Source organism: Canis lupus, chromosome 37 (genome assembly GCF_011100685.1).
Source record: "Canis lupus familiaris isolate Mischka breed German Shepherd chromosome 37, alternate assembly UU_Cfam_GSD_1.0, whole genome shotgun sequence".
NCBI lineage: Eukaryota > Metazoa > Chordata > Mammalia > Carnivora > Canidae > Canis > Canis lupus.
In genome coordinates, this window is record NC_049258.1 from 29,558,912 (window position 1) to 29,578,883 (window position 19,972).

The 19,972-nt window shown below is 44.1% G+C and overlaps 1 protein-coding gene and 1 long non-coding RNA gene across 4 annotated transcripts; one reads left to right on the forward strand and one right to left on the reverse strand.

The window, feature by feature from the left end:
• Window positions 1-4,094: 4,094 nt before the first annotated feature.
• Window positions 4,095-12,052, forward strand: MRPL44 (mitochondrial ribosomal protein L44). The gene is made up of 4 exons (XM_038585882.1): window positions 4,095-4,377; window positions 6,613-7,081; window positions 9,390-9,568; window positions 11,732-12,052. Exons 1-4 carry the CDS (start codon window positions 4,199-4,201, stop codon window positions 11,901-11,903), a joined length of 999 nt encoding a protein of 332 aa, XP_038441810.1. The 5' UTR covers window positions 4,095-4,198; the 3' UTR covers window positions 11,904-12,052.
• LOC111094353 lies at window positions 10,122-19,214 on the reverse strand. 3 transcript variants are annotated; one of them, XR_005385457.1, is made up of 4 exons: window positions 18,892-19,214; window positions 17,734-17,791; window positions 13,541-13,704; window positions 10,122-10,401 (listed from the first exon to the last, which is right to left on the reverse strand). It is a non-coding gene; the product is annotated as an uncharacterized LOC111094353 (long non-coding RNA). The 3 variants fall into 3 exon arrangements; XR_005385458.1 differs by lacking the exon at window positions 13,541-13,704; XR_005385459.1 differs by lacking the exons at window positions 10,122-10,401; window positions 13,541-13,704 and adding an exon at window positions 16,707-17,013.
• Between the last annotated feature and the right edge of the window lie 758 nt (window positions 19,215-19,972).

Consider the following 19,972-nt stretch of genomic DNA (forward strand, 5'->3'; position numbering starts at 1 on the left):
GCCACCCAGGGATCCAGCTATCCAGAACTTAAAATGTGACCAATCCAAAACTGAGTTACAGTATAAGTGCAAAATACACACTGAATTTTAAAGACTTAGTGCAGAACAAATTTTTTTAAAACAATAAGATATTTCAATAATAATTTTCATATCGATTACATGTTGAAATGATAGAATTTAGATATGTTGTGTTAGATATTTTAAAAATTAATGTTACCTGTTTCTCATTAGTGTTTAGTATAGCTAATGACTTTTAAATTACGTATGTGTTTCACATAACTGTCATTCATAGATGTATTCACTTATTCAACAAACGCGTTGTACACCTACTAAGTGCCATATGCTGACAAGACAAATAAGACATGGCTCTTGCAAGGCTTTTACATGTGATGACTAGACAGGCTACTGAACGACTGCTTTCACATTAACAAGTATTTCAAATAACAAAATTCATTGAGTGCCTGCTATGAGCGGGGCACCATTCTAAATGCAGCTGTGCTCCAAAGACACAAAAATTGCGCTACAATTAGAATGTATATTCCAATGAAAGAACCATGTAATAAAGTAAATAACCAAATTACATCGTATATTAGAAGGTGTTAAGTGCAGCGAAAAAAATAAAACTGTGGAGGGTGATAGAGATGATAGAGGGTATTGCAATTTTAAATGGGGCAACATGGAAGATTCCAAGATACACTGTACAGTTTCGCCTTCATAGAAGGGAGGTGGTCTTGGGACCCCCAGGTGGCTCAGCGGTTTGGCGCCTGCCTTCAGCTCAGGACATGATTCTGGAGTCCCGGGGCCAAGTCCCACGTCGGGCTCCCTGCATGGGACCTGCTTTTCTCTCTGCCTGTGTATCTGTTTCTCTCTCCCTCTCTCTGCGCATCTCATGAATAAATAAATAAAATCTTAAAAAAAAAAAATAGAAGGGAGGTGGTCAGCACACATTCTAGAGCTTGCAGACCCCTTCAAGGCTGAGAGCCACCATGGCTCAGCCACGCCCTGCATGGGGCACCCAAATTCAGTAACTACATGAGAGCAGAACACAGAAGCCTGGCCACGTCCCTATAGTGCAGGACCCGCTGATAGAGCTCTCTCCCAGGTTGGATGACACCTTGTCGGGCCTGTATTGCAGCTGACTTCTCCTGCCTAATCCTGTTACATCTGCCTCTCTTCACAGCTGTGAATCCCTAATAAATATTCAGCACGCCAATCTCTGCCTCAGCATCTGCTTCCAGAGGATGCAGCCTGAGGGAAGGCCTCATGGGGAAGCTGGCATTTGAGCCGACAGGGAGAGTAGGGAATAAACCCTGTAGAAATATGAAAGACATCCTCTCCTGGAAAAGGAAACAGCAAGTGCTAAGGCCCTGAGGTGAGAACCTGCCCGGGGCTGTCTAGGGAAGGCAGGGCAGCCGGTGTAGCTGGAGCAGAGTGAGTGAAGAGTACAGAGAGATGAGGAAGAAGGGTCACCAGACAGGACATGTTGAGAGTCCTGAGGCCATGGTAATGACTTTGGCTTTTACTTTAAGTGACACGGGAAGCCAGTGGAGGACTTTGAGTACAGGAAACTGCTTTAATCTGCCTTCAGTCTTAAAAGTCATGGGTGTCAGTTGGAAGGCTAATAAGATAAAGCAGTTGAGAGGTGATGATGGTTTAGCACAGAGTGCAGGTGGTGTGAGGGCAGCAGAGTCTAGAGACATTTCTGGATGGTGGAGCCGATGAGCTTTATTGGATATGGGGTATGAAAGAAAGAGGAGTCGGGATCTGTGGGATGACCAACTGGAGGAATGGAGTGGCCCTTTTACCAAACTGGGGGAGATGTTTGGGCAAGAAGACAGGGAGTTCAGTTTTGGAGGTATGAAGCTTGACGTGCGGCAGATGTCCAGGTGGAGGTATTAGCAGACAATGAGGTGAGGGAGTTTTGTATGCACAACTGAAGAGCAGAGAGGCCTATACTGAGCACAGAAGCTCGGGATTGGAAGGGACGTAAACAAGGGGATGTAAATGACCCAGACCCTGTTTTCTGGGCCTGGGTCATAGAACTGAGAAATCCCCTTAGCATCTGGTTTACTGAATAAATAAACAAATTCATGAACGAATTTTAAAAACTGGTTAATTCCTCAGCTTTCTGAGTTAGTTAGTGGTAAAAACTCCCTGAGACCCTACATTTTTGGTTTCGTAGACAATGTTCTCATTGTTGTATTTACTGAGAAACTCTCAATACAGAGACACCTCATTTTAACATAACATTATTTGCTTCAACTACATTATTAGGTTATTTCCCCCAATAAATGGACTATTACAGAAATAACCGTTCCCTGTGCTTTCTTCTATTTATTTGATTAATGTTCAATGGACATTATTTTTTTACATGTAGTATAGATCATTGAAACACAAATACTAATCATGATCTTCTCCTGTCCCTTCTTAGAGAATTTGCTTCACCCAGAAATCCATCAGCTTGTTTTATGATATGTGCTAACCCCCTATTTCCTCTCTTCTTCCCCAAAGGGAGAAGCCTTATATAGGCTAGGGTGAACCACTCAGATTTTCCCTTTTGAAAGGTTAAGCTATGAGACTTAAATTGAGTTGTATCATCTATCAAAGAAAAACAAGAGCTACACAATAGTTAAAAACAGATTTCAGGGCACCTGGGTGGCTCAGTCCATTAAGCATTAAGTGTCTGCCTTGGGCTCAGGTCATGATCCCAGGGTCAGGGGATGGAGTCTTGCTTCAGGCTCCCTGCTCAGTGGAGAGTAGGGAGTCTACTTCTCCCTCTGCAGCACCCCCTATGCCCCCCCCCATCCTGCCATGCTGCTCTCTCTTTCAAAAATAGATACACAAAATCTTTTAAAAATAAAAAAAATATATTTTATTCAGGAACTATTGCAATAAGGGGAAAGAGACCTCTGTATACAACTGAGCTCAATTACAAATACAGCATGGACCAGGGGAAATTTATAGCCATGGGGGCTGGGAGTTGTCAATGAACCTTGAACTAAGTGGAAACATCAAAGGTAAGGTGGGGGGGTGGGGGTCAGGATTCCAGCTAAACCAACTTGACAGGATTTTTCAGAAGGCAAGCCAGAATGATCACCTAATACCTGGGGATGGTGGTTGGTGATGAATTTGATTGGATATTAAGGGTAATCAGATACTGAGGGTAGGGGAATCCTTTCTGGACTGAATTGGGAGCCTGACTCAAGTTTGATCAAGGGGAGAATCTTTGCTAGAGCCTCACATTAGCGATTTTTTTTTTCTTTTCTCTTTTAAGATTTTATTTATTTGACAGAGAGAGCAAGAGAGTACAAGCAGGGGCAGCAGCAGGAGAAGGAGACTTCCTGCTGAGCAAGGAGCCAGATACTGGGCTCCATCCTAGGACCCTGGGATCATGCCCTGAGCCACCCAAGTGGCCCTAACATTAGAGATTCTAGCCAGGAGCCCAACCTGGGTGAGTGGGGGCAGCGATGCCTCCAAGCACAGGGGCCGCAGCCAAGTGCCGCCTGGAGCCCAGGTGGTCCTGTGGTCGTGCAGCTCTGGGCTGGCCTTCCTTTGTGAGTATCAGATGGAAACATTCACATTAGCAGTTTGGTAAGAAAGTCTCCATCAAGAGTGCAAGACAAAGGGGGGAAAAAAGGCTTATTCCACTGTTCTCATTTTGGTGTATTTTTTTCCCAGTCCTTTCTTTTTGCGTGCTTTAAAAAGTTTGTGCTGTCAGGAGTTTGCACCTTGGTTAACTCAGCACCCTTCGGTCTGTGGCTCCTGGAGACCCGCTGGGTACCTGCTCCTGCAGCGTCTGCGGCACTTGAAACTATATGTTGACAAACAGTGTTTTCTTTCTTTTTTATTTTATTTTATTTTGAGACTTTGTTTTCCTTAAATCGAGAGTGAAACGGGTTTCTGTGCTAACGAGGAAGGAAAGGTGCACGCAACACCCCCGCACTGCGCGCCCAGCGACCCCGCAGGGCTCACCCCGGGGCGGAGCCTCGGTGGGCGGGGCCAGAGCTCGCACCTGCGCAGTCAGGCCCAACGGCCGCCCCGCCCCTTCGCGCTGGCCCCGCCCCGCCCTTCGCGCTGGCCCCGCCCAGTTCCGGGGGGGAGGGGGACGTGTGTTCCCGCGACACCGCTCCGGCTGCTTCCCTTCCGCCCTCCATTGCCCTTTTTAAAAACTTCCTTTTATTTTTAACGGAGCGCCGCGATGGCCTCCGGCCTGGGGAGGCTGCTGGTACGGGGGCCTCGCTGCCTCCTGGCCCCGGCCGCCCGCACGCTCGTCCCGCCGGTCCGGGGCGTGAAGAAGGGCTTCCGCGCCGCCTTCCGCTTCCAGAAGGAGTTAGAGCGGTGGCGCCTGCTCCGGAGCCCGCCGCCGCCCGCGCGCCGGTAGGAGCCGCCGGGGAGGGGGGCGGGGCGGGGGCGGGGGGAAGGGGCGTAATTAAGCGTGTTTCGTCTTAATCCTGTTCCAGGACTCCGGCAGAGAAAGAAAAACATCCTTTTTTATTTTTATTTTTATTTTTTTTTTAAAGAGTCTATTTCTGTCCTCGTGAGAGGGAGCAGCAGGCTCCCCGCTCCCGGGACCGGGTCGCGCCCCGGGCCGCGGGGCGGGCGCTTACCCAGGAGCCCCCGGGCGCCGAGAGGAAGGCCCCTGCCGGCGACCTCCGACCTCCGACCTCCGACCTCGGGGTCCTGCCCCTCTGCCTCGGATGCCGCGCTCGCTGCGGGTGTGGGCCCCGCACCCCTGCCCCTGCTGTTGCGGCCGGTGAACAGTGGCCGGCGCCGAAGTCAGCGCCCCCTGGGGAATCCAGGCTGAAATTTTGATCTACTTTGGTATTCGCCTCCCCCCCACCCCCCGCCGCAAAAGTTGACCCAAAGTGTGCATTTATCAGTAAGGAATATATATGCCTGTCCGTGTTCCTGTGCTCTTTCAAAGCAACGTGAGGTCATTTTTTCCCAATAGGCACCAAACAGTATGTCTCTATTCACATTTCTTGGATTATCGTGGGGTGAGTCGTTTTAAGGCCTTTATCGTTGCAAAAAAACTGAGGGTTTATACAGGCCACGTGCCTTTTATGGCTCACAACCAAGATCTTCGTATTTAACTATCCATTTTTACCTAAACGTTTTATTTGGATTTTATTGTTTCTTTAAGAAAAAAAAAAAAAAAAACCTTTTAGGCATTATTGGGGAATGATTATGAACTTTTAACGTACTTGCAATGCTTCTAGATTATTTAGACATTTATTTATTTATTTATTTATTTATTTATTATTTTTTTTTAGATTTTTATTTATTTATGATAGTCACAGAGAGAGAGAGAGAGAGACAGAGAGGCAGAGACACAGGCAGAGGGAGAAGCAGGCTCCATGCACCGGGAGCCCGACGTGGGATTCGATCCCGGGTCTCCAGGATCGCGCCCTGGGCCAAAGGCAGGCGCCAAACCGCTGCGCCACCCAGGGATCCCAGTTTCATTATTATTAACTAAACTCCATACTTTATTCAGATTTATTTAGTTTTCACCCATTGTCCTTTTCCTATTTTGGGATCTTATCCAGGATATCACATTATATTTAGTTTTCATGTCTCCTTAGGCTACTCTTAGTTGTGACAGTTTCTTAGACTTTCTTTGTTTTTTGTTATTTATTTTTTTAAGATTTTATTTATTCATTCATAGAGACAGAGAGAGAGAGAGGCAGAGACGCAGGCAGAGGGAGAAGCAGGCTCCATGCAGGGAGCCCAACGTGGGACTCAATCCTGGGACGCCAGGGTCATGCCCAGGTTGCAGGCGGCACTAAACCGCTGTGCCACCGGGGCTGCCCTAGACACTCATTTTTTTTTTTTTTAATTTCTTTTTTTAAATTTATTTGTGATAGTCACAGAGAGAGAAAGAGAGAGGCAGAGACACAGGCAGAGAGAGTAGCAGGCTCCATGCACCAGGAGCCCAACATGGGATTCGATCCCGGGTCTCCAGGATCGCGCCCTGGGCCAAAGGCAGGCGCTAAACCGCTGCGCCACCCAGGGATCCCTAGACACTGATTTAAATGAGTGTTTTTAGGGGCACCTGGGTGGCTAAGCATCTGCTTTCAGCTCAGGTCATGATCCTGGGGTCCTGGGATTGAGTCCTGCCTGGGGCTCTGCAGGGAGCCTGCTTCTTGTCTGCCTGTGTCTCTGCCCCTCTCTCTGGGTCTCTTGTGAATAAGTAAAATCTTTTAAATATTTTTTAATACTTAAGAGATAAGTATAGAATACTTTGGTTAATAGTGTGAACCTGTGAAATTATAACTCCTATTTCATACCTAGGTATAAAGCGTAATTCCATGGTAATAGCAGAAATAAAGAATCTGAAAGGTAGGGTAACTAACGGCTTAGTTTCTGATGTTGAAGAACTTCTTTAATGTGGCAGTTGGCCCAAGGGGAAAATGAATCCATGTAATATAGCAAAGAACCACAAGGAATCATCTGACTTGAATTCTAACTTTCAGAAAATCAAAGCATGGTGTTAAAATGAAACTCAGTCGTTTTAATTTCCCTAATCAATAAAATTGCAACACAAAGGTTTTGCGTCATTGTAACATCTTGTTTTCTTTACCATCTCTTACTGTCTTCTGTTTTACTTTTCAGTTCAGAGAAGCCCAACTGGGATTACCATGCTGAAATACAAGCATTTGGACATCGGTTACAGGAAACCTTTTCCTTAGATCTTCTCAAAACTGCATTTGTTAATAGCTGCTATATTAAAAGCGAGGAGGCCAAGCGCCAAAACCTTGGGATAGAAAAAGAAGCTGTCCTTCTGAATCTTAAAGATAATCAAGAACTCTCTGAACAAGGGACATCTTTTTCGAAAACTTGCCTCACACAGTTTCTTGAGGATGCGTACCCAGACTTACCCACTGAAGGCGTTAAAAGTCTTGTTGACTTTCTCACTGGTGAGGAAGTAGTGTGTCATGTGGCCAGAAACTTGGCTGTGGAGCAGTTGACCCTGAGTGCAGAATTTCCAGTTCCCCCACCTGTTTTACAGCAGACTTTCTTTGCAGTAATTGGAGCCCTGCTGCAGAGCAGTGGCCCTGAGAGGACTGCTCTTTTCATCAGGGTAGGTAATGCTTACAGTGCATTAGATGAGCAGAAGGAAAAGTTTTGCTATTTCTTTGTTAATGTGATCTTAGAAGGTGATATGTGGGCTTTTCTTCCTGCCAAATTCTGAGAAAGACCTAAAGGTGTTTTTTTTTTTAAAGATTTATTAGAGTGTGCACACATGCATGCTGGGGGGTGGGCAGAGGAAGAAGGAGGGAGCCCTAAACAGATTCTGTACTGAGCCTGAAGCCTGGTGTGGAGCTCGATCTCACCACCATGAGATTACGACTGAGCCGAAACCAAGAGTCTAACCAACTGCATCACCTCACTTGCATTTTATTTTTTATTTATTTTTAATTTTTATTTTTTAAAGATTTTATGTATTTATTCGTGGGAGACACAGAGAGAGAGAGACAGAGACACCGGCAGAGGGAGATGCAGGCTCCCTGTGGGGAGCCCAATGTGAGACTTAATCCCAGGTCTCCAGGATCACGACTTGAGCCGACCTAAGCCGAAGGCAGGCGCTCAACTCCTGAGCCACCCAGGTGTCCGTCATGTGCGTTTTAGAAACATCATTTCTTTATGCTATCTCCTTGTTGTAGGGAAATGGGATTAGAATATTCAACCTACAATCCTACTGAAAGTTCTCATAATGTACTAGTAAGACCAGAAACCTGTAGGGAACAAATAGGAGGCATAGGTGATGGCCAGAAAAATCCAGACTTTTTTTTTTTTTAAAGATTTATTTATTCATGAGAGACACAGAGAGAGAGAGAGAGAGAGGCAGAGACACAGGCAGAGGGAGAAGCAGGCTCCATGCGGGGAGCCCGATGCGGGACTCGATCCCCGGTCCCCGGTATTACATCCCGGGCCGAAGGCGGGCGCTAAACTGCTGGGCCACTGGGGCTGCCCTAGATTTCTTTTTGTGTTCCTACTAACATCTTAGGCATTCAGATTGTTTTTCCTTCACCTTACAGTTGGTTATTCTGTATTGCAAATAAGCCAGTGATTTATACATAGATGTAAGTAACCGTATGTCTCTCGTAAGGTAACTCTGTATCTGTGCATTAAAAGATTCAAAATCCCCTACTGAGAACTTGTAAATTAAGGTTTTTTTGTTTCCAGTGTAACTAACATGTATATCCTTATGTTAGTTTCAGGTGATAAATATTTTTTATTACCAGCTGTGGCCGAGGTCACAGAGGTGGCTGTGTTCTCCTCTAAGGTTTTGATGGTTTCCCATCTCACACTTAAGTCTTTCATCCATTTTGAATTTATTTTTGCGTATGGTGTAAGAAAGGGTAGAGTTTCATTCTTTCATATGTTGCTGTCCAATTTTCCCAACACCATTTGTTGAAGAAATGGTCTTTTCTTCCATTGGATATTCTCTCTTGCTTTGTCGAATATTAGTTGACCATAGAGTTGAGGGCCCATTTATTACTATTTTTTAAATTATTTTATCTTTATTTCATTTTGAGGTGTGGGGAGGGGCAGAGGGAGAGGAAGAAGAAGCAGGCTCCATCCCCACCACAGAGCCTGACACTGGGGTTGATCTTAACACCCTGAGGTCATGACCTGAGCTGAAATGAAGAGTTGGATGCCTAACTGACCCTGCCACCCAGGTCCCCAGTCCCATACGGTCTTGATCACTGCAGCTTCGTGACATAACTTGAAGCCCAGAATTGTGACGTCTCCAGCTTTGCTTTTCTTTTTCAAAATTGCTTTGGCTAAGATTGTTTGTTCTAACTCTGTAAAATGCTGTTGGTATTTTGATGGGGATTGCACTGAGTGTGTAGATTGCTTTGGGTAGTATGGACATTTTAACAATACTTGTTCTTCCATACCATGAACATAGATTTGTTTTCCCATCTCTTTTTGTCATCGTAAGTGTTGCATATTTTTCAGAGTACAGATCTTTATTACCTCTGTGGCTAAGTTTATTTCTAGATATATTAGGGTTTTGGTGCAGTTGTAAATGGGATCTATTCCTTGATTTCTCTTACTGCTCCTTCATTATGGGTGCATAACAATGCAGTAGCAGATTTCTGGACATGGATTTCGTATCCTGAGACTTTACTGAATTCGTGTATCAGTTCTAGCAGTTTTTTGGTAGAGTCTTTTGAGTACTCTGGTCAGAGTGTCGTGTTTGCGACAACTATGATTTTTGTAATAAAACTTCCATGGAAAACTATATGGACATAAAAAAGAACAGTACATTTTGTCTTTTTCAGTTCCCACTAAGTCTTACAATTCTGTTAAAAGTGTACATTTATGGTCCTTTTTTTCTTTATATTGCTTTTAAAGTATAAATTGTATTTTATATGCAGGACTTCTTAATTACTCAGATGACTGGAAAAGAACTCTTTGAGATTTGGAAGGTAATAAATCCCATGGGGCTACTGGTAGAAGAACTGAAGAAAAGGAATATTTCAGCTCCGGAATCTAGACTTACCAGGCAGTCTGGAAGCACCACAGCTTTGCCTGTGTTTTTTGTTGGCTTATACTGGTTAGTAAAATTGTAATCTTAACTTCATAACATTGATTGGAAGCCTTAAAAACTGACTTTTCACAGTTGCTTAATTTTAGCTCTAATTGTATTAACAGATTTAAACTCAGTCCTCTGATTATCTATTTACCACTTCCTTTCCTGTTGGTCAGTCTTAAGGGAAAGTAAGTAATCTGTGGTTTGCTAATAGTAGCTGTTGACCAACTCTACATTGTAGAATTTCATTCATTTCAACAAAATAAGAATTTCATGTTAATCTAAATATTTCTGTAGAAAAATAAAAGTTGATTCATAGGTGTTAGAGATTTACCCCACTCCACACCTGTAATAGCTTTAACTGAGCCTAGGACTGGAAAAGGAAGGGCTTAGTTGTCCATCAAAATACATAAATCAGCCCATGTTGAGAATGTTTTAGTTTTGTTAGTAAACAGTTGGCTTGCCTGATTGAATATTCAGAGACCTAGATTAAAATTTAGGTAAGTAGTTTTCTGATCCTTATATGATGTAGGATTTTATGGAAGACATCACAATGGAGAAAATGGACAATGTTGTAAAAAGTTTAAACCTTAGTTTTAATTGAAATGCAAAACAAAATGATGAGTTCCTCTTTTGCTTACCAGCTTTGTAAGTCTTAAACCATCCTTTATCAGCAGTTCATATACTCCTAGTAGAAGAGTGGTACAGTATTTATGTCAGTAATTTTGACAGAACGCCAAGTCTTTGAATTTTTCATGTCCTTTGATTGGTATTCTCACTTCAGGTGTGTCTCTCCAGGATGCATCACAATGTGTAAACAAAGATGTTCATTTGTTGTCACTCTTTATACTCCATACCTAGAACAGTTATTAGGACATGGTAGTCAATAAACAGTTGTTGAACTAATAGCGTTTTTTAAAATAGACAAAAAATTAGAGATAACATTGGTATCCAGTAAGAAGAAAATGATAAATACCCATGATAGAATATAGTACAGCTAGGACAGGTGATGTGTTTAAAGGGTTTTTAGTGACATATGGAAATTTTGAAGAATGATCTCTTATTTTTAAACGACAGAGTTTGCCCTATTCCTATCAGTGGTTGTCTTTGGATAGCAGGGTTATTTAGGTTTTTCCTAGATTTTACCTAAAAGTATTTTTAAAAATGATTAATTTTTAAATGATCAACATTTTGTTCTTGAAATTCACTTAGATGATTTTCTCTATTCCATACTATTACAAATATGTAGGTGTATAATTATTATTGTAAAGTTTAATCTATATGATCTTTTTTTTTTTTTTTTTAAGATTTTATTTATTTATTCATGAGAGAGACAGAGAGGGAGAGAGAGGCAGAGACACAGGCAGAGGGAGAAGCAGGCTCCATGCAGGGAGCCCGGTGTGGGACTCGATCCTGGGACTCCAGGACCACTCTCTGGGCCGAAGGCAGGTGCTAAACCGCTGAGCCACCCAGGAATCCCTCTTTGTTTCATTTCAAATTACTACCATAGCAAATGTTTCTTAGCAAATTCCTCCCACGTTGTTTTTCTCTACCTGTGTAGTTTTGCTCATTTTTCTTTAAGTGTTCACTGTGCTACCTCAGTATCTTTTGGGACTAAATTTAGAGTGGATTATAGTGTATAAAATAATGTCTTAAATCTTAGCAAGTTTTACAGATCTAAAGCTCTTAATTTAAAATATAGAACTGATTTCTCATTTGTTTTAAAGTTTAGATGAGAAACCAGAAAGGCACAATTTTTTTCCATAAAATTTTCCCTCATGTCACAGATTCAAATGAATTAAAAATACTGTAGCTATATTTTTCATGAATATTTATAATAGTTTCAAGTTTTTTATAGCAAGATTTTTGTATATTCTTTAAATTTTCACCAATAGCACAATAGAAAAAACCCATAGTTACTTAGATGTGCCTTGAGTTTTTGATTTGAAAAATACTGGACCTAGAGAGTTTATATCTCTATGGAAATGTCAATACTTCTTTTCTAACTACTGTATGTAATGAATTTGCAACAAAACTGGTTAATATTAAAAAGATACTATATCCAAAGCTCTTGTGTTACTTTTGGTAGATGTTATTGCCAAAATAAGTTTTAAAAACCATGACTGATTTGTGGACTGTGTCTTATGATTATGGGTAATTTTAGACTACTCTTGTTTTTTTTTCTAGTGATAAAAAGTTGATTGCAGAAGGACCTGGGGAAACGGTCCTTGTTGCAGAAGAGGAAGCAGCTCGAGTGGCACTTAGGAAACTCTATGGATTCACTGAAAATAGACGGCCCTGGGACTATTCCAAGCCCAAAGAGAATTTAAGAGCTGAAAAGACTATCACTGCCAGCTAACCTGCCAAAATTGTGGGAACCCGAAATTTGTGAGCCAGAGAATGAGATAAATGTCAAAGATGTTCAAAGTTTGGCATTTTTCATATTGTAAAGAAATGTCTTATTTCTCGTAATGAGTTCCTAAAATTAAACAAATATTTATCACATCATTGATTTTTTTTTCATTTTTGTCTTGTCAAAGTCTTTTTGATGTTTTTCCAGTAAATTTTTTCTAAGGTCCTTGATTTTATTATTTTATATAACCTGTACAGTTTTATTCCTAGCTAGCTTTGAGGTATCACCATAATTTGAATATATATTTTATGTGAACTTTAATACCAATTAAAAAATCACTTTTTTTAAAAAAAGATCTTTATTTATTTATTCATGAGACACACAGAGAGAGAGAGAGAGAGGCAGAGACACAGGCAGAGGGAGAGGCAGGCAGGCTCCATGCAGGGAGCCCGATGTGGGACTCGAACCTGGGTCTCCAGGATCACTCCCTGGGCTAAGGAGGCACTAAACCGCTGAGCCCCCCAGGCTGCCCAGAAGTCCCTCTTTCACTGTAGATTTCATTGTAGTTTAACTTGACATACTCAGGTTGGTGAACTTTGTCTGTAATATGATTTTTAGCTAAAATAATAACTCTTCACCTTTAGAAATGTAAAAGTACAGTTTATCACAGACAGGTATTTAAATGATCCCTGAATTCTGTCTAGGTTTAAAAGTCTGTACTAATTCATCTCACTGTTACTCAGTTTCTATAAAACAGATACAAGGTAAATTTTCTACTTTAAAAAAAAAACCAAGGGAGAAGCAGCTAACTGAAAAAGTTTACATTCATCAATGTTAATGGAAAAATAAAGTATGTATTTATCAATTTAGTATTCCATAATCATAATCATAGCTACTGTGTGCCACACACTATTCTAAGTATTTTACTAAGACACATTGTGTTTCTAGAGGACAAATCTTAAGAGCATGTCTTGGTTGAGTTCAGTAATCCTCCAACTGCAAATTCCTTCTTTGCTTTTTCATTTTTTGGCAATAGTAATAATCTTTAGTTTCAGTTTGTCAGTAGTCACTCCCAGGAGTTAACAAGAAAAATGGGACTTGGTAATTGAGAATAGAAATAGTAAAACAACACTTTTGCCATAAAAATCTTTTTTTTTTTAAGATTTATTTATTTATTTATTTATTCATTCATTCATTCATTCATTCATGATAGACGTAGAGAGAGAGAGACAGAGACACAGGAGGAGGGAGAAGCAGGCTTCATGCAGGGAGCCCGACGTGGGACTCGATCCCGGGACTCCAGGATCGCTCCCCGGGCCAAAGGCAGGCGCTAAACCGCTGAGCCACCCAGGGATCCCCCATAAAAATCTTTCTATTTTATTTATTCATGAGAGACACAGGAAAGCAGAGACACAGGCAGAGGGAGAAGCAGACTCCCTGGGGGGGTGGGGGGAGCCTGACGCGGGCTCCATCCCAGGATCCTGGGATCACAACCTGAGCTGAAGACAGACGCTCAACCACTGAGCCACCCAGGTGCCACCCCTCCCTTTTTAAAAATTGAAATATTTTTATGTTCAAAGAGCTGGCATTAAGGTAGGCATCTTGGATGACCCATTCAGGGAAGTACACTTAATCCAACTTACTGAAGCCTGCATCCTTTTACTGATGGAGATCCTGGTGGCACACACTGAGGCCGCGTTTCTGGATCAGGCCATCCCTGTTTGAGCAGGTGTGGCAAGAATGGGACTCCCTGGCTGAGTTCTCTTAGCTCCCATAGAGCTGCTGGTGACCTGTCTTGCTTTCTCGGCTGCAAGGAGGCAAAAAGCTTGCCATAAAATCTTCTAAAAGGAAGATGAAGGGCCTTTGGAACCCCTTCCGTGAGGCTGCTCAGGGGAGTGAATGTTGTGTCCTATGTAAGGGCTTTGAGCTATCTACAGGTAAAGCAGAGTCTGAATTTAGAGGGGGAGGTTTGAGGACTACCTAATTGGCCGAATTGGTGGGGTGGGTTAAATGATTTTACCTTTGTTTTGAAAGTTAACTCCTAACACTCGAACATGGGGATAGAGGGCCAAACCCAGTAGTAAAAAACGCCATCCTTGGGTGTGTCATCCACAAGTGAACATGCTTTATGCTTTGTAAGCCTCTCCTGGATGCCAGAGAAGAGAGATCGTGGGAAATTTCTGAGAAGCACAAGATAGTAAATGTCCTCCAACCACTTACTCATCCAGTACATGTAAAATGTCAGGTTTAACTAGAGAAGTATTATTCTAATTTTATTTTAGGTAAACATTTTTTTTTCAAAAGGTCTTTGGAAAACAATCCAATCATGAAATGGACAAAAGACATGAACAGAAATCTCACAGAGGAAGACATAGACAAGGCCAACAAGCACATGAGAAAATGCTCCGCATCACTTGCCATCAGGGAAATACAAATCAAAACCACAATGAGATCCCACCTCACACCAGTGAGAATGGGGAACATTAACAAGGCGGAAACCACAAATGTTGGAGAGGATGTGGAGAAAGGGGTACCCTCTTGCACTGTTGATGGGAATGTGAACTGGTGCAGCCACTCTGGAGAACTGTGTGGAGGTTCCTCAAAGAGTTAAAAATAGACCTGCCCTACGACCCAGCAATTGCACTGCTGGGGATTGAACCCAAAGATACAGATGCAATGAAACACCGGGACACCTGCACCCCGATGTATATAGCAGCAATGTCCACAGTCCACAGGCCAAGCTGTGGAAGGAGCCTCGGTGTCCATTGACAGATGATGGATAGAGATGTGGTCTATATTCCTCAGCCATTAGAAATGACAAATACCCACCATTTGCTTCGACGTGGATGGACCTGGAGGGTATTAAGCATAATGCTGAGTGAAGTAAGTCAATCGGAGAAGGACAAACATTATATGGTCTCATTCATTTGAGGAATATAAAAATTAGTGAAAGGGAATAAAGGGAAAGGAGAGAAAATGAGTGAAGATATCAGTGAGGGAGACAGAACATGAGAGACTCCTAACTCTGGCAAACAAGGGGTAGTGGAAGGGGAGGTAGGTGGGGGGGTTGGGGTGACTGGGTGATGGGCACTGAGGGGGGCATTTGGCGGGATGAGCACTGGGTGTTATGCTATATGTTGGTAAATTGAACTCCAATAAAAAATTAAGACAAAACAAAACAAAACAAAACAGAAGATCTTTGGAAAATTCAGTTGCAAACTCAGTCCTTCCTTTCCTCTACAAGTAGTGCTGATAACGTGATCCCAAATTTCTCCTGTTCAGGGCATTTTGCAGGACCTTATCCTACACGGTTGGAGGGGAACCATCCTTGCCCTTCAGTTTTCAAGCTTCTGAACCATGAATGCTTCTAGACTTACATGTGTGACAAATCTAGCTGAAGTTCATAAAAGCTACTTTGCAAGTAGATCTGGATCCCTTATGAAGAATGTGATTTCAATACATTTCTAAGGAAAGTCTCTGAATTTAAGTTGTACTTTTAAAAAGCACCCACTAGCGGCCTGGGTGACTAACTGGTTGAGTGTCTGCCTCTGGCTCAGGGGGTGATCCTGATCCTCGAGTCCAGGGATCAGGTCCTTCGTCGGGCTCCCTGCATGGAGCCTGCTTCTCCCTCTGCCTGTGTCTCTGTCCCTCTCTCTCTGTCTGTCTCTCATGAATAAATAAATGAAATCTTAAAAAAACACTCACTAAACTATGATGGGCTGGAATGTAGAAAATAAAACACAAACTTTTGCAGTTCCATATGAAATTGCTTGAAAGTTGGAGCCAACCTCTAGATAATTTTAATTTGCCACATAAGAGCCAATAAATACCGTTTACGTTCAGTGCGTGGGCAAGAGGAACGTGAGTGTGAGGATGTTGTCAAAGTAGCATGTGACCAAGAGCATCCAGTGACCCTGTGGAAGACAGTCTTTTTGACTAATGTCTGGCTGACATAGAGAAGACAGTCGTTATGACCATAAGGCAGTTGGAGAATCCAGTAGTGCGAGTACTTGAGCTTGGCCTGGCACCACAGAACGGCCTTAAAGTCATTGCTTTGAAATTCTGACATCCTTTCCCACCACTTCCCACTCGTTCCCTGGGCCCAAAGTATAAAATTGAGCTGGAAATGCATGACTCTATTACACGGGCCTTTTCTTTTCAGTCCATACCATTTTCATGAAATGCGTATATAAAGCTGGGGATCGTATTCTCAAAGTGTTTTACGTGGTTACGAGGAAAGGAACTGTTACTAGACACTCCCAAGTAAGAATGGAACAGATCAGGGCTCTTTCTGTGTATGTGCACATGTTCTAGATCTTGGCCAGCAGGTGGTGTGGTAATCCCACTTCCAAGGTAAGTAGGGAGCCAAGTGCCTTTGTGGGAACGGGGGTTCTCCCTATATGGGGAGGAGACTTATAAGGCAAAAGATTGCAGTGAAAACCGACTTTACGAGGCCTCTGAGAGCTCTGGTAGACTATGAACGTGGTCACAGAAGCTAGCTCACCTTGTCCCTTAGGAGGTGAAGGGTTTGACCCGTGAACAGTTCACCTATGATGCCAACGTATGAATGCTTGAGCTCTTTAGATTTACTGAAAAGGGGGAAAGTTGTAGCATTGCCATAAATAAAACATTTAAAGACTTCTATTGCTCCCCTCTTTTTAAAAAAGTTTACTTATTCATGGGAAACCAGAGAAGCAGAGACACAGGCAGAGAGAGCCCGATGCGGGACTTGATCCCAGGACCCCGGGGTCACAACACAACACAGGCACTAAACCACTGAGCCTCCTAGGTGTCCCCATGTCATCCGTTTGAAACTCAGTTTTGTTTTGTTTTTGTAAGGTTAAAGGTCTGATGATGATTTAAATTGATATCTAACTTTTCACATTCTTTTTTCTTTTTGAAGATTGTATTTATTGATTCCTGAGAGACACAGAGACACAGGCAGAGGAGAAGCAGGCTCTTGCGTGAGGAGCCCAATGCAGGACTCGATCTCAGGACCCTGTGATCACTCCCTGAGCCGGAGGCAGATGCTCAACTGCTGAGCTACCCGGGCATCCCTAATTGGCCTCTTCTTGCTGCTCTTTTCTTCCCTTTTTCTGTGACGGGAACAGATGCCCTGCAGAGTCAAGGGAATCTTACTATGCATCTTGACCCTTCATAAGATGTGGACATTTTTCCCACTTGGGGGAACCAGCTCACAGCTGGGGGGTGCCCGCAGAGGAGGCCCAGCTGGCAGCATGCAGGTAACATCTGCATCCCTAAGCCCACTTGGTGTTCTCCTCTCTTCAGTTGACCCATGTCATCTCTCAAAACCTCATTTTGTAAATCCCCTCCACCATCGTCTCCTAGGACCCAGAGCTGAGGCTTTCAGCTTTGGCTGGCTGTCAGGGCCCTTGGAAGCCATGGTTTTCTCTAGAATACCAGGAATGACTATTAGATTAAATCTCATCTTGCAAACTAACAAGTTTTTCTTCCCCCAGGAGAAAATTGACACAGTCCAATATGGTAACCCCAGCACACATGCTCCTGAAAAAGGACACAGGTTCGGCGTTGGTAGTGGCTGCTTTCCACTAACACTCGTCCTCGGTCAGGCGTCTGGCTGCCTGTTGGTGCCCACTCGCAACAGAAGACTAACAGTCTCCAGAAAAGTTTCTGGGAGAAAAGCGATTAAGAAAATTAAAAGCATTAACGTGTTCCCCCTTCAAACGAGGAAGAACTCCATTATTTGTCCATCCTGTATTAAAATCATCAAATGAACTAGTGAGTTTGTTCAAATGGGTTTTGCAGAAGAGATGAGTAACGAGGTCACTGAACGCTAGAGAAGAATATTTCTAACCAGAGCGGTGGCCTGGCTTTCTGCAGACACGTTCTCTGTGTAAGTCATCGCTTGGCGTCTACGCAGCACGACACCGGGTCAGTCAGGCCAGAGGTATTCATCGGTAGGCAATCCGGTTAATAAGACAAACACAGGAAAATAAAATCAGCTCATCATCCACGGGCTACCCGGCCCCCAGCGGCTCTGTGACCCTCCCCCCCCCCCCCCCCCCCCCCCCCCCCCCGGCGAGGGAGGCCCGACTCGCAGAGACTGGAAAATGGGCTTCCACCAAGTGCGCGTATTCAGGGGCTCCAGGTGCGAGCTCGACGATGGGGCTCAGCGCGGTTCCCCGGGACTCGCACCTGCATCCTTTCTTCCCAAGGTCTGGGAGAGGCGAGGGAGCAGGCGTTTAGAGGCAGTGCTGCCGCCCACTCTCGGGGGCCTGAGGACGGTAGGTAGGACGCGGGGTCTGTCCGCGGTCAGGGGAGGCCGTGGACACGACGTCGTCGCCACTTGGGCAAGTCCGGCCGCGCCTCTCCGGGCCCCGGGACCAGCCCCAGGAGGTACAAAAGTCACTCCCTGGGTCTTGTGATTGGCATTTTTTCCCAGTTACTTGTCATCTCCCTTTTATGACAAAGCCTCACAGACCAACAAGGCATAGAGCTTTCGAGTTATCTGGGTCAGTGCCTCCTCTTTTCTCCCATCGAGCCTCGGGCAGAATGGAAAGTCCTCGTTAAGTGTCAGGGGGGTGACTTTGCTGCTCGTTGGCCTCAGTTCCATAGGTCCACCATTTTGTTACTTTAGGAAAATTGCAGCCTGTTTCCCACCCAAACTCAATGTGACATCTGATCTATATGATAAATTGCTCGAATGTCCACGTACACCGCACATACAGACTCTGACGCCCAATTTCGGTGTGTGGAGCCCCCGCCCCCCTCACCAATACTCGGACACCAGCTGGACGACACCAGCTGGACACCCTACGGTCGACGCCAACGCCATCTACTAAGAGGGGGACCACCTCTCGCGGGGTAAGCGCTCAGGCCCACAGGCTCCTCCTCTGCCACTTCACATGCCACTGGGCACCGGGGTGTCACCTGTGCTTCTGATCCTCCAGCTGTAAACCAGAGGTTCCCACGACCCGTCTTTGGGTTCTATTAACTTGCTAGAGGGACTCACAGAACTCGGAGGAACATCTTATCCGCTACGTGGCTGGTTTATAAGAGCATGTAAGTCGGGGACCAGCCAGGTGTAGGAGAGGCGTAGTGCAAGGTCCGGGAGGGGCCGAGGAGCTCCATGCCCTCCCTCCTGCAGCACTCACACCGGCCCCGGGTGCTCGCTCACCCAGAAGCTCTCGGAACCTGTCCTTCGGGTTCCTATGGAGGCGTCATTACAACGACGACGCAGTTGATTAAATCATTTGGCCACACGCCGCCTTGATTTAACCTCCGCCTTCTCCCCTGCCCAGAGGTCAGCGGGGTGGAGCTGAAAGTTCCAGCTTCCAAATCACACAGTTGGGTCTCCTAGCAACCAGCCTCCCTTCCGTAGCAATCAGGAGCCCCAGGTGTCTCTCACTGGAAGATGCGGCCGGCGGCCCCCAGATCCAGCCCTGGCTGGCGGTCCAGATCCTGCAGGCCGGCCTTCTGGGGAAATAGGCGCGTTTGTGTAGGGCTTGGAATTGGGTAGATGCCTCCTAACTTCAAGAGCTCCTCCTACTTAACAATCCTCAATATATATGCTCCGAATGTGGGAGCTGCCAAATATATAAATCAATTATTAACCAAAGTGAAGAAATACTTAGATAATAATACACTTATACTTGGTGACTTCAATCTAGCTCTTTCTATACTCGATAGGTCTTCTAAGCAAAACATCTCCAAAGAAACGAGAGCTTTAAATGATACACTGGACCAGATGGATTTCACAGATATCTACAGAACTTTACATCCAAACTCAACCGAATACACATTCTTCTCAAGCGCACATGGAACTTTCTCTAGAATAGACCACATATTGGGTCACAAATCGGGTCTGAACCGATACCAAAAGATTGGGATTGTCCCCTGCATATTCTCGGACCATAATGCCTTGAAATTAGAACTAAATCACAACAAGAAGTTTGGAAGGACCTCAAACACATGGAGGTTAAGGACCATCCTGCTAAAAGATAAAAGGGTCAACCAGGAAATTAAGGAAGAATTAAAAAGATTCATGGAAACTAATGAGAATGAAGATACAACCGTTCAAAATCTTTGGGATG